The 14,335-nt window shown below is 37.2% G+C and overlaps 1 protein-coding gene across 6 annotated transcripts in view; it reads left to right on the top strand.

The window, feature by feature from the left end:
* DACH2 (dachshund family transcription factor 2) overlaps nucleotides 1-12,155 on the top strand; it is a 564,418-nt gene extending 552,263 nt beyond the window's left edge. For all 6 annotated transcript variants that reach the window (XM_059732736.1, XM_059732734.1, XM_059732735.1 and 3 more), the window contains one exon: nucleotides 11,302-12,155. In XM_059732736.1, coding sequence (XP_059588719.1) covers nucleotides 11,302-11,339 — 38 coding nt within the window. In that variant the 3' untranslated portion in view covers nucleotides 11,340-12,155. The remainder of the gene's footprint in view (nucleotides 1-11,301) is intronic.
* The last annotated feature ends 2,180 nt before the right edge of the window (nucleotides 12,156-14,335 follow it).

The raw sequence follows: 14,335 nt of genomic DNA, 5'->3' as shown, positions 1-14,335 counted from the left end.
GGGCTGTCAATAACTGAATAACTTTTTGCTGCTTTACATGTTTGGCAGTGACACAGGACATTTTAACTTTGGAACATATTTTGCCTTCTATTAATACTCCCTAAATCTGTTGGAACTCAAAAGGTTATTTTTTTAAACATTCCACTGTACCAAGTCCATTTTAAAATCAATTTTTTGTGACAAACGGAATAGAGCTCTCTTCCCCCCCACACATTTTTTTTAAAGAGATCTGTTCTCTTCCCAATTAGATACAACATTTGTTAAGAGTAATAACGAGAGAGATGTTTAGCATCTGTCATGGTAGACTCCCCTGATTCTGTTCTTGCTCTCTGGGCATTTTTACATGTGCTTCATTGGGGGAGGGGGCGCTTTAAATAAAACTGCTTTTGGAGCCACTCTAATTAAAGCGCCTGGAGCATCTCAAGTATCAGTGTCCCCATGCTTCAAAATGGTGACGGGGACACTTTATCTAAAGCTTACTGAACAAGTTTTAGTTAAGCCCTTGGCACCATTTCAAAGTGCAGGGACACTGATACACAAGACGTGGAGGCTGGCTGGAGCACAGTAATTACCATGCTTCAGCAGACTCGATTAATTGAGTCTCAATTAATCAAGTCTTCACCGACACACTGTAATTACAGCCCATTGGAGCAGCCTCCCACTTGTGTGTAGGCACTCTGTGGACAAACTTAGAGCTTCTGTTGACTCCTGTAAGAATAAGATTGGGCCCTCTCTGATTGGTCCCTTGATTCATGATTTAATAGAGCCTGCTCTTTAGGCCCTCATTTACCTTCTTCCAGTGTTTCCCAACCTTTTCCAGCCCAAGGCACAGTTATGTTAATAAACATTTTCTGTGGCACACCTGTTAAGGCATTCCCCATCCTCATACCTATTGCAGCTCATTGCCATTGCAAAGTTCCACGATGCACCTGTTCATTGCTGACGGCACACTTTTGTGCCGTGACACACTGGTTGAGAAACACTGCCTTGTTCTTTGTTTCCTCTGTGTCGTCTTCTTTCTCCCAAGAAAGATCCAAACCTCATACTTTCACTAATATCCCTTCTGCCTTTTCTCAGTCAGAGCTGTTTTCCTTAAAAACAAAAACAACCCATGCATTTCCGATTGTACTGGTATTTCCTGTAGGTTTGAATAAACTGTTAGATATTTTGCATTCCATGTTTTGTTTGGCTCAATTCTGGGGGCAATGGGAGAGGGTGGAGAAGGGGGATGAAAGGGAGAAGGCAAGCATTTGCATGTTGTAAATACATATGACGCCCTTTTATTGTAAAATTGGTCCAATTAGCTCCTCTTCCTAAGAACTCCTTTTGGAAATTCATTCATAAGCCACTGAGAGGTCAATTTAATGATTTGGGCTCTGACCATCATGAATTATTAAAGCTTCCTGTGGCTACTTTTGCTACTTAATTTTGCTATGTATGTTACTGAAAAAATATTGTAATGATTCTTTTGCAGTTTTGAGTATGTCATGAGACTTCTTTTGTGTATTAGCAACAGAAGTAGTAGAAACTAAGGCTATACCTTACAGGATGATAACAAAAGCTTTATGCATCTCATTAGACCTTTTAAGCCAAAATGGCTTGTTTCCTATTCACTGCCTGAGACAATAATTTAAAAATTACTGTGTCAATCTTAAACTAAATATTAATTGTACAATTCTTCTGAAACATATTTTTAGGGCATGTGGAGATGTGAAGCTGATTTTTTGTTATTACGTTTTACCAAAAACAAGGTGGGAAGAGTACAATTTTCAGAAAAGTTTTCATTAGTCTATGCTTCATTAATCTATGCTAAAATCCCTACCCCTCTATTTTAAAAAGGAGATGCACCCCTCATTCAAACATTTATTCAAACATTCAGTCTCAGTAAGCTTGAATCTTTCCGTAGCAGGAGCCACATAATGTTCTCCCTATATTAGTTCAAACTGGTAGTTACAGTATATCTGCATACCTTGTCTTCAATGAACAGCATTCTTTACCTTGACTTCTGTAGTTCATAAAAAAAATACATTCTATATACAAGTTGCTACTCCTATCCATAAGCATGTGCAAACTGCAAAGGGTCAGGAAAAGAAAAAAGGAATAAGACATATGTTAACAAACTAAAATTCATGATATAAAAAAACAGAGGAAGTGTGTGCTTGTACTTATTTGAAACCATCAGTTTTCTTAAAGGAATGCTGTCGAATCTATTAGGCTGAAAATCACTGTTCTTCGCCCTCCCTCTTATTAGTTTGCAAAGTTCATGAAATTATTTTGATATTTTTCCTGAACCAATAGTATCTAATGAATGCTTTGCATTTTTTGTTAAAAAATCAGTACTAACAATGATTTCAATCAATCGAATTCATAGCTGACACTGGAGAAAGATTTTGATAAGGATACAGATTTTAGTTTTAAGGAATCAAATTATTTATTTAAAAACCACAGTCAATAATTATTAAAATGATCAGACACTTTAAAAAGAAAACTTTTCTGCTTAATTTTCTTCCTCAGTATTTTCAGATGCTGTGGAGGATAGAAATGATTCACCTAAGCAGCTGTTACTGCTTTGGTCTTTTCTTATACTTTATTCACCTTTCAGAAATCACACCATGTTATGTCAGAGATCTTTTTGCTTGTTTGTTTTGTTTTTGCTTTGTGAGGGATGATTTGCCATGCTAGAAACCCCATTGTACAAATGGTATGGTGGGAAAGCAACAGTATTATTCATAGACTATACAAAGGGAATGCACACTTATCTGGCTTAGAGAGATTTTTATCAAAGGCAAAAACAACACTAGTCAGATAAATTTTCCAAAACATCAACAATGATACTCATCCAACAAATAGATTTTAAAGCAATGCAAGGCAGAGCCAATAATATTTAGTCAAGATTTATGATGTATTTACTTATAATCAAAGAAGGACATTTTAATGTGTTTCTAGAGAAAGCTATATCATATGAATCCTATATTGTTTTCTCCTTTACTTTCATATTTGATAAAACATTTAAACATAAATGGAAAGGGCAAATACCTTTCACAGAACTGAGCAGCAACAGAAGAGTTTTGCGTCTAAGAGATCAGTTTTCCTATCACTGTTTTGCTGAATAATTAGCCAAAAGATGAGAGATGGACTGAAATGCAAAAAGTGCATCTGCACATAACATAGCAATAAAAGTTAGTTTTGTGTGTCCCCCCCCCCCCCCCCACCTTTGTTCCTCCCCTCCCTCCCTGCTTTTTTGTATTCCAGGCATCCAGGGAACATTTTCTAAATCTTTCTTCTGTTCACTCTGGCCCTCATCACTCTGATGGAAGGCTACATGCAGCTCCCTTTTCAGCCCGTCAGCAGTTCTCCTTATATCTGCCAAGAGGGTTATCACTACAGTGTTATGTGGCATTCTATCCACAATAGAGGCTGAGCAAACTGCTTCCATTGCACTCTCTGTTTAGAAGGAAGGCCTGCTAAAGACTGGGCCATATTTTCTTATACTATCAATTGATTCCTACACACAAGTAGTTGCATCTAAATTTACAGATTAATTTTTTATGCCAGCACGTTCTGCTGTATATCCTGATTTAGTGCCACGTGATACAGCTCACACTTGCCAGCTGGGTCTAATCAGTATACTACTTCCATTTACAGCTAAAGCCTATATTTTGAAGGGGAGAAAGGCATTAGACAATCTGTTGTGACCTACTCAGAAAGACATGCTTTGGTAGTGCTAAGGGAGTCTACACTAGAACAGAATCTGCAGAATGAGAGTAAGGCCACTGTATGCCCTCCTTCCAGTTTTTGTCTGCAAAAGCATCAGGACTAAGCCTAATGCTCAGATCCAAACTCTCTGTTTCCTATTTAAGCTTTTCCCAATATCATCCCTCACATGTCCACAGCTTTCCCTAAAGGGCTAGGTACAGACAGTCAAAAAGCCCAAGGCTAAATCAATTCAGTCTTTGCAGGTTAGTCTAAGCTGCACAAATTAAATTGAAACATAAGTGAACAGACATTTACCTTTGTTTCAGGAAATGCAGCCACGTGCCTGCAGGGGCTCAGGCCAGAAGTTCGGGGGGGGGGGGGCGGGGTGCTAGAGCATGGCTCTCTGGCTGTGCATTCACTTCCTCACCCTGCTGCCCCCAAGGTCTCTGGGATTTTCAGTCCAGAATTACAGCAGCAGGACTCTGCAGGGTTGCTCATCACTTCCTCTTCATGCTTCCAGGTGCCTCTGGGATTTACAGTCCACAGTTGCAGACAGCAGTAAGTTTCAGTGGGGGAAGGGGTGTTTAACCCCCCTCCCTGGTCTCAGAACCCAGCCAGAGTTTGCCTGGTGGGGGCAATCCTTCCTGTAGACTGGGCTGCATCCCCAGCCAGGCTCCCCCCCCACCCACTTGTCAGCCAGCCCTCACTGCTCCAGATAGGGAGCAGAGGGGTGGGGCCAGCCCTGTTCTCTGGAACGGACAGCATAGCCCAGCCCAGGGCTGCAAAGCATCCTGGGATGCTGGGGGACTGTGATTTAACTTGAACAAGGAAAGGGTCTGGGACAGAAGTTTCATAAACCAGTTTGACCCAGATCAGTTAAGTCTGATACTACATTCAACAAGGTTTACTTAAACAGATTTCAGCCATTTTTAAACTGGTTTATGTGCAGTGAGGTTCTGTTCTGTTACAGGTTTAAACCAGTTTCTGATCACTTAAACTGGTTTATGTGTAACTTCTGTCCCTAGCCAAAGAGAAAAATTTCTTGGACACAACTCAATAACAGAAGTTAATTGTGGGCTTTAGGAAACTTCTTTCAAACTATGTTAATTCTTAATGTTATTTCTTAGTTTTTGAACTGAGTGTAGAGTTAACCACTAGTAATTTAACAAATTTAGCTTTTTTATGTATTTATGAAGCAAAACAATATTTTTTCCAATTTACTACCCTATAAATAGATTTCAGACTGAGGCTGTGTTACTTCTGATTGGTCAGATATGTCAAATAGTTCGATTTTTGTTTCTTTTCCTTGATTGAAATAGCACACAGGCGATAGTGATATGGTTTCTTCAGTATGTGAATTTATCATTTATTTTCTGAGAAAGCAGTGCATATTTTGTTTCCACAAGCTTTTGTGCCAGTAAAACTTAATTGTTCACTGAAAACAAAGACAAACAAGGCATGAGCAAGGCCAAACAATATTATTCAAAAATTTAAATAAATGTTTACAGAACATTATTTCCATTATTGAGTGTGATAGAAAACAGGAGAGTCTGGTCTGAAGAAAAAACAATAGGGGAAAAGTAAAGATAAAATGGGAAGGAATATGAAAATGGTAACTAATATAAATTAAGCCCTTTAAAAACACCGAAGAATTACTTTGTTGTTGGTTAGAAAAGGAGAGTTACGCGTATACCTTGAAAAAACTACCCTGTTAGGAAAGAAAACATCATCCTGAGGGGAAATTACAATCAGTAACATAGAATTTGGCTCACAGAAAAATTGTGAGATCTTTACTCATGTTATACATTGTGGAGGGGAAAAAAAACCTTTCTAAATGTCTTGCTTATTAAGCTAGTCATGCATTTCACTGTAGGTTGTAAAGCAGTATAACATGCACAAGGGGCTCATAAGCATATTTTAGTGTTAGGGAATATCATTTATACCATTTTTATATTGTCAATATTGCCCCTAGAGAATGAGATTAAGCTTCAAACTACTGTAAATCTACAGTTTTGCTCACCTTTGTATAATTTCATTTTTTAATAGAATGAAGCCTACATAAATGAATATTTGATTAAGGGATAAACCTAATAAAAGAATACATTTACTGCACACAGATTTATTCAAATCTTGACTATATAATATAGTAAAATGCTATAAAATGGGTATGTAGTTTGCAGTCCACTACAGAGGAGATAGTGAATATTGCTCATCAGTATGAATTTGCCCATATCTCATTGTGTTTTCTCTACCACCTGCATCAAAGACACTTTTAACACTTTATCTTCTTGTATGTGGGGGTTATATGGCATTATTGAATGCCACAGACTAAATTTTAATGGTATAACCAGTGACACACACTTAGTTATGATGTTTGGAGTTAAATTCCAAGCTGTCTTAAACCCATGAGTATATAACTACTTTCTATCCATGTATTGACAATACAACTACAAAGATAGCTATGCTCTCTAGGGCCTCCAGCTTTACATTCACCTTCACAAGTATTTTACATTCAGTAACTAGGCTTCAACATGGAAATAAAGAGAATACCACCTCTGAATTAATGAGGTATTGTCTTTTAATACAAATTCCACAGACCTACACATGACAGCACCAAAACAGAAGGTGGCATATTTGCTAACAGACTAGAACAGGAGTTCTCACCCCTGTTATGGAGCATGGGGTAGTAGTTTGCCAAAGTTCGAGACTCCTCTCCTGCCCCCTTCCTCGCATGCATCTAGTCAAATGAGCAAATATGGAAAATCAGGTTGTCTTGAATTCTACTCCTACCTTTGGCTCTGTTTGTCTTGTGAAACCTCACCAGTGCTGCATCAGTTTGCCTCAGGACATTCCTATGAAGCAAATTAAATGCCACTGCCCCATTGAACAGAGAAAATTGACACTTGGAAAAATTACATGACAAAGTTTAAACAGAAAGCCTGTTTCAAGACCAGAATTAAAGCCATTCTACTAGAGTACATTAACCTCAGGCATAACTTGCCTTTACAATGCTGACCCTCAGTTTTTAAATAATGTTACATTTATCACAGATAAAATCAAGACATATATAACATTTAATATGTCTACAGAACTGAGCCTCAGCTAAAGTGCTTTAGGTAAATCATTTTAAGTCAGGTAACTGACATCACCCTCAACACTGAGCAGCAGCTGGTACCATTAAATATCACTGGATTTCACTATTTTCCATAGGAGATGTCCTGAAAAAGCAGATTTTATTGTGAAGAGTGCTATCCTGTGTAAAGATATTTAGTCCTCAATAGTGGCTTTTATCTTGGGTTCCTTCACTAAAGGTAATGTTAGGGTGCTGTTGTAGCCATTCATTAAGGTGAAATTCAGCACTGTGCAGAGGACCAATGGAAGCTCTTTTTCCACATGCAAAAACAATAATGTAAGTTTCAGAGTGGGCCTTATGTGATGCCTAGACCTTTTGTTTACATGTTGATTAATGACCTGAAGTGAGCTTATACCTATATAAAAAGCCACATAGCCTCCCCATTTTCCTTCCCTTCCATATGTATAAGTAAATGTGGAGAACTGCCTGAAATGTTCAGAACCAAATGTTTTGGACCACCATTTTTTTTCCAAAGCTTTTTCAAAAGTTGAAAGTACCTATCAAAGATATTCTTTCTTTCTCTCTCTTTCTTAATAGTAAGAGCCCCTTTTTTGACTATTTTCATATCTATTAGTTATCCCCAAAGTAACATGTTTGACAAGGTAACTTGTACCCTGTGTTTGCTAAAAATAAATTCTTAACCTCTTTTTCTCCCCATATATAAATGCAAACTGACTATACAGCCACTATGAATGTGCTCTTTCTCTCTCAATATGTACAGCTTAAATCAGGTATACAGAAGTATTTAGATGCCCAATGATATTTTAAAAACTAAGTTAAGTGCTAATTCCCATTGGCCTTCACTGGAGTGATCAAGGCCCCTGACAAATGTTAAAATAATGTCCCAATGAGATCTGATCCTTGATACTACATATGAATGGCAGGATACGCAATTGTTGGAATCAGGGATTCGTGTCTTTATTTTAACAAGAACCATGTAGCCCAATTAGAGTTAGCAAGGTTCCTGCCCAGAGGAGCATAACTCTCCCCCGTACCCATTAGCCCAGCTAAGCACAGGCAAGTCTGGCTGGTTGAATATCTGGCCCTGGAGCTCCCTCAGGAGCTGTGGAGGAAGGCACACTCAGATGCCAGACTGGAAGAAGTCTCATTGTTCATAGCAACCTAACAGGGTGTTTGCTTTGCCCTGCAGTTCCCTCAAGAGCACTGGGGCAAAGCAAGCGCTACTGAGTCAGGGGACCCAGGGCTTACCAAACCTGGTACCATGGCTCAGTTAATTGGCTTCCTGCTCCAAGCATGGGGAAAATCACTGCAGGGCTTCATTGCTGATGGGCTCCTGGCTCTATGCCAGGAAGTGCAGCCCCATGCAGCTGTCAACCAAACCCTGCCATGCAGCCAGTATTGGGTCACCTGGAGGGGTTATTCCACCACAAGTTCAATTTAAGACATGATGGAAACTAATCACCAAAATGTTTCAACTATTTCATTCAACAATTTTGTAGCTAGTTTCTCATTTTGTCATACTATTAATTCCCTGAATGTGTGGCAGGGTTACTATTTATGGTGCAATTAATAGGTTACTCATATTCTAAGTGTAATTTCGTGTGGGGGTCGTACTCACTTAGGCACTTTTGTAAATCCCATTGGCACCTAAATACTTTTATAAATCTGGCTTTTGGATTTAGATCCTCAAAGCTACTTGTTTCTGATGGAAGTTAAATCCATAAATACTTTCAAGTTCTGGGCCCTGGTGCCTAATAAAGAAGTTACCTGAATACAAGTTCTAGAGCTGTCGTGTCACTGAATCACTTAAAGAAACCCACAATAATTAGCAGTTAAGACTTTTGGATTGCAATGCAGGGGCTTTTTGAAGGAGTTTCTATGATTATCAAGGGAAATTGGGCCAATTAATATATATTAGTTAGCCCATACAAATACCTTTTAGTAAGGATGAACAATAGTACAATGGGATAAACAATCTCCAGTCTCTGGTCAGAGGAGCTACTGTGCATCTGTTTAAAAAAAAGACTCCACAAGATTTGCATTTCTACTTCCATACTCCCAAAGCTTAACATTTGCCTGTATAAATCTTAAGATAATAAATTTACTCAGTCAGAGCGCCCCAAATGTCATTTTTGTCACTCCTTTTGAGGTTCCCAGGCTCCCAAACATTCCTCTAGAGATGCTTTGTCCCTGGCTCTTCCTGATCTTTATTCTTGTTTATATCCAAAATACATATTAAATCATCTCTGTTTGGAGAGTATGAGCCCTCTTTAAAAACATGAAACATTCAATTACTAATTAGCTGTTTCCTGTTGCTAATGAAGTGAGCATGTCGAATTTGGATTAAAATTCAGCTACTGCTCTCCTCTGTTTATGTTTCCAGATGTTTTTGTTTTATCTAGGAGGTTACTTTGACAGCTACTCCTAAATGATAAATCACTCATATTATAGCTGAAATGCATTTTGAAATTGAAATGTGGCAAACTTTGAGATTGCTCCAAGGATCAGTGTCAGTTAGCAGGTCAATACTGGTTCTTTCCTTATGAGTATTCAGTATTGGCATATGTAAAACAGTAATGGGATAGATGTCAACATTATACAAAATGCTGCTTAAGATTATCATTTTGCTGCCATCTTCAAAATCAGTACTAGTGGGTTTAACTGTATGAAATCTTAATTCATTGTAGAGTGAACAGAAATATGGATTCATATTTGCTTTGGCTTTTTATGAACATTCTAAAAGGTTTTTTGTTCCTTTGGCTTAAAGTTGATTATATGAAAGAACTTCACATTTGTATCTGGTTATATTTTTATTAAATATGTAAATAAATTCCTATTTGCCTCCTTAAATTAAAAAAAAATTAAAAAGCAGAGTTTTTCAGGTTAAAAGAGCATTTTTTCTAAGGAATAGAGATACTGATTTACTATTGTTACCATGTTGATTTAAAAAATGTTTATTTAAAACCCCCACAAAAAATGAAAAATATTGTCCTACAAGTGGTTTCAGGTATGTAATAACTATATTTTGCAAAAGTCAGCTGCACTTATTTCCATATTGCTCTGAATACTCCATGCAGTACATCATGACCTATGTTCTGAAACAAAATGTTTTTAAATGGGTCATAGAAAGAAGAATTAATGGGAAACTAGATCTTAAAAAATTTATTCAGAAGGAGAATGTAGCTTTTCTATTCTTTCTGAACTGCAGCACTATGAATATTTGAGTTTCACTATGAGCACCAGGTGCTAGTGTGGCAGATTTCAGTGGAGTTATAAGACCATAAAACCAGTGTAATGCTGAGATGAAAATCTAGACCACGGTTTAAGGCACTAGGAAGGGGTTAGTCATACAGGAATCGGAGGGGAGAAGAGGAATATTGTTTTGTTCTTTTTTAAATATGCACAACCAATGCTTTCCCTGACAAACGCTCCTTGCAATGTACTACAGCTCTATGGAATATAACTCAATGCAAGATTTTGGCTATAGGTTTAACATCTAAGTTTAGGGTTAAAAATACTGTCTGTTTAGTTTAATAGTTGACCTTGAGTGCTAAAAATTAGAGACGATTAATCTAGTTTGGGGGGATTTATATGGTTCTCAGATGCTAATAGCCACCCCAGCAAACAAGTCAGGAAGGAGACTGACCCTTTAACCAGGGAGGTGGTTGAACAGAAAAGTTCAGAAATATGAGGCAGCTAGTAGGGTTCTCTAGATTTGAGTATATGGAGCTGAGCAGTGAGTGTACATATGTAAAGGAGTATTGTTGGATCATGGGTGAAGTTGTAGAAGATAAATTCTACAACTGAAGTCAAGGCTGGAAAGGTTAACAGAAGTCAAACTCACTACCAGATAGGTCAAGGTGATGCACAGCAGTAACCATTTTAGATATTTAATGTTTCATTTGTTTATTCATAATTATATTCCTGAGATCCTTTTAGCATGGAAGATTGTTAAGACACTAAACTAAATTCTGACATAAATGAGATTTTAATTTTCTAGTTCCTTATAAGTATCTGCTTGCCTCTTTTTCACAGATAAGACACTCACTTGCCCTGTGGTATATCCGTATGTCTGCATTGCCTCCATTGTGATCCCAAGACCACCACTTGGAACCAAGCCCTGCCCACGCCCTCCCACTCTATGTGCAGCACATACCAAAAAATGTTATGCCGTCACCATTAGAGCAGTACTAGTTGTGCCCTGCATCAAGCTTAGAGGCACACCTGGGACAGAAAGCCTAAAAGGGGCCCTGGGCATGTGCCAAAAATGTCATTACACTACATTTTTCAGCATGCAAGCAGAGGTTTATTTCTCAGCAAGTTTTGGGATCAGCTATGAAGGTAGTATAGATATACCACAGGTCAGTTGCAGATCAGATAATTTTACAGATAATTAACCAGATAATTCAACCCCCCACCCCCCCCAAAAAACCCCTCCAAACCAACCCTAAGAGGTTCAATTGTAAAATATATAGATCATTTTGTAATTAACGTTTTTTTGTTTTTTCCAGAAAACAGAACATACATCAAACCTACCATCATGTACTGAAAGAAACTCCTATTGTTGAAAAATGTATAATGATCACTATCTGAAGACTATATAGTTCATGAAAAATGTCCCTACCAACCTTTGATGCCTTCAGTGCTGTGTGAAGAAAAGGATTTGTAGCATGAAACTTGAAGGACAATTTCAAGCAATTTACTGTTGCTGCATCGAAAACTGCCGTATTGTCATTAAGAAATATTGAGACTTTTTACAAGCTTACCATACCAAACCAAGCCTGTTGCAACAGATCATTTTTAGGTCCCAGAAGATAGAAAGAAGTTTTAGTATTTTTAAGCACATACAGGAATTATTCCCCAAAAAAGAACTAATTTTTTTTAAGGAGGTAGCGATTACTGTATAGCAATGGCACAATGATTTTAAGCCACAAAGGTCCTCACTGGCTGTACATCATACAAGTCCAGTTTATCACTGAAACTGTCCAACATGGAGCTGTTTCAATTGTGTTTATAAATTAAGCTTTGTTTACTAAGCTGATACTCCATATATATTACGTTTTGAAGAGAAATGTGTGTACATTTTTTAAAACGATGTAAAAATTGTCCTTTCATTAGATGACCAATTAAAGAGTGTGAGCTAAACCCTAATAGCTGATGTAATATGAGGATTATAATTGATGCTTTTTTATGCTCAGTTCAGCTTGGCTTTTGGTCTTTTAAGATGAAAAAATGAATATGCAGTAGTGTTAGACAATGAAAACTTTTAAGTATGGTTTCTCTGTTGTACCATATTAAGTTAAAGTACACATTCTTTGTTAAAATGTTCTTGCTAAGAATACAGTATTAAAAACTTTTTGTTTGACTTTGGAAATCTTTTAGATTTTTTTGGATATGGATACCCACAGTTACTAGGTTAATGAAAAATGATATTTTATACTATTAAATATTTCTTTTTAAATTAATAACAAGGGGGGGGCACAAAAAAATTCTTAGTCACACACAGAATTTTCCCCACAAACCTGGAAAATTGCTAAAGCCATTTCTCTATTTAAACAGGTAATTGAACAATGCATTGATCATGTTGAATGAATCAGTTGATTGTTCAGTTTCCACTCTTTAAGCCTAGATGTATTATTCTGCTGTTAGATAAATACCAACTTTAGGAGACTTTAAAAAGTGATGAGATAAATATTAGGCATGGCTTCTTGATTATACTGTGCACTGTCAGAGGCCTCACATTCTGTTCCCAGTCTGGTCTTTGCTTCCCCAAATTGACAGCACTGTGGAGCCCGGATTCTGCTCAGCCCTTTGCTCATAAGAGAAATTATCCTGCTGTTAGTACTGTGACAGAAAACCCTTGCGCTGTTTTTGAAAGAGTGTTGATGGATGTTCAATGGGATTCCATTGAAGACATTGGCCTTGCTTCTCAGCTAGTAGGAAGCAGAAAAGCTTTTTAGTCTCTGTGGAATCTAATGTAACTAATCTGATTTTTGCCAGTCGAATTTGGGTTTATGGCTCTAATTCACTTACTGGTATGGCAGATCCAGTTCTGCCAAGTTAACACTAGTGATGAATTTGGTCACTGACCAAAAGGAAGGAAGACGCTTGCTTTCACAGGTCCTTGTTAAAGACTGTTATCATGGGCAATCTTTGACTCTTACTATAGTCATCAAAAATTGCCATTATCCACAGAACATGGAAGGAAAAACCCTCCAAAAAGTAAATAGAAGTTTTGATTCCCAATCGCCAGGAACAGAGTAAAATAAAAACAAAATAGACAGCAATTAAAATTTCTGACACAGCCTGGCTGATTAAAGAGCAAACACTTTGCCTGACATAAATTCAATGTCATTACTCTTTTAGTCTCTTTTTCTCTAACACCCCCACCACTCCTAATACATGCTGGCTTCTGTGGAACTAACATGGAGGAAGTACAAAGGATATGACCCAAATAGAGGGAGCCTTGAAGAAAGAGGAGGTTCTTTCTCCTCAGTACATACGTGATGATATAATTTCCAACATGGGTTCAAAATACAAAGAGGAGATTTCCTAATAGAATAAGTCAGTGGTGCTGCATGTGAGGACTAAATATACATATATACAAATATACATATAACATGTTAAAATTAACTAGTTAAAAGCACATAAAAGTGCGGTTAAAGTCTCTTCAGTTGATTTTAAATATAGATATTTTATTAAAGTAACATTTGTGGTTTGTATCCAAAGATGATCCGAGGGCTTTCAGAGGTGCTAACTCTATGAAAAGGAAGAGCCACTTGGGTACCCTGGCATTTCATTACACTTCAGTGCAGTATCTGAAACACCTTGTGGATAACTCTTGGCAAATGTTAGCTTTTTATTAGCAATCGCTGTATTGATTCTTATGTACCCTTATATGCCTAGTAATCATGTGCTTCTCTCAATGTGCCTGTTAATAATGGTGAAAAATTTAAATGGGCAATGTTAATGTTTCAGCTGTATGTTATAGAAATATAAGTGTTTGAACGCAGTTGTTTATTTTCTCTAGGATATTTTTTCTCTAATACAATGCTTGGGTACTAGACATTTGCTGATTTTGAAAATGCACCTTCAAACTACAGTAACTAGTATATGCAGAAAAAAATTACTGGACTTTTTGAAAAGTTATGATTTGGTTTTAACAAGAATTAATTCAAAGAAGCCTAATAGCTTATGCCTATGTTGTTATGCAGGCAATTGAAACGGATAAGCACAATAGTGCCGTCTGGCTTTCTATCTTTGAATAGTTTCCTTTTTATAGTATTGCTTAGCTTTTTCTCAGTGCTGACGCACAACGAAGTTGGGGCATTTTAATTTCAACATCTGTAAGAAACATCTTTCTATATGATTAAACAAGCAAAAGTACATTAAACTACATCAGAAGCAGGTTGCATGAAGTTGGACTAACCATTGTACCCATAATAAAAAATAATCGTGCCTGTGACTTAAGCACTGCAACTAACTCTATACCTGGCTATTGAGAATTGAATTGTGAAACTACACATGATTCAGAAAATAATTATC

This window comes from Alligator mississippiensis, chromosome 8 (assembly GCF_030867095.1).
Source record: "Alligator mississippiensis isolate rAllMis1 chromosome 8, rAllMis1, whole genome shotgun sequence".
In the NCBI taxonomy this organism is placed as follows: domain Eukaryota; kingdom Metazoa; phylum Chordata; order Crocodylia; family Alligatoridae; genus Alligator; species Alligator mississippiensis.
The sequence above is the reverse complement of the archived record's forward strand: the minus strand, read 5'-3'. Positions and strand labels throughout refer to the sequence as shown.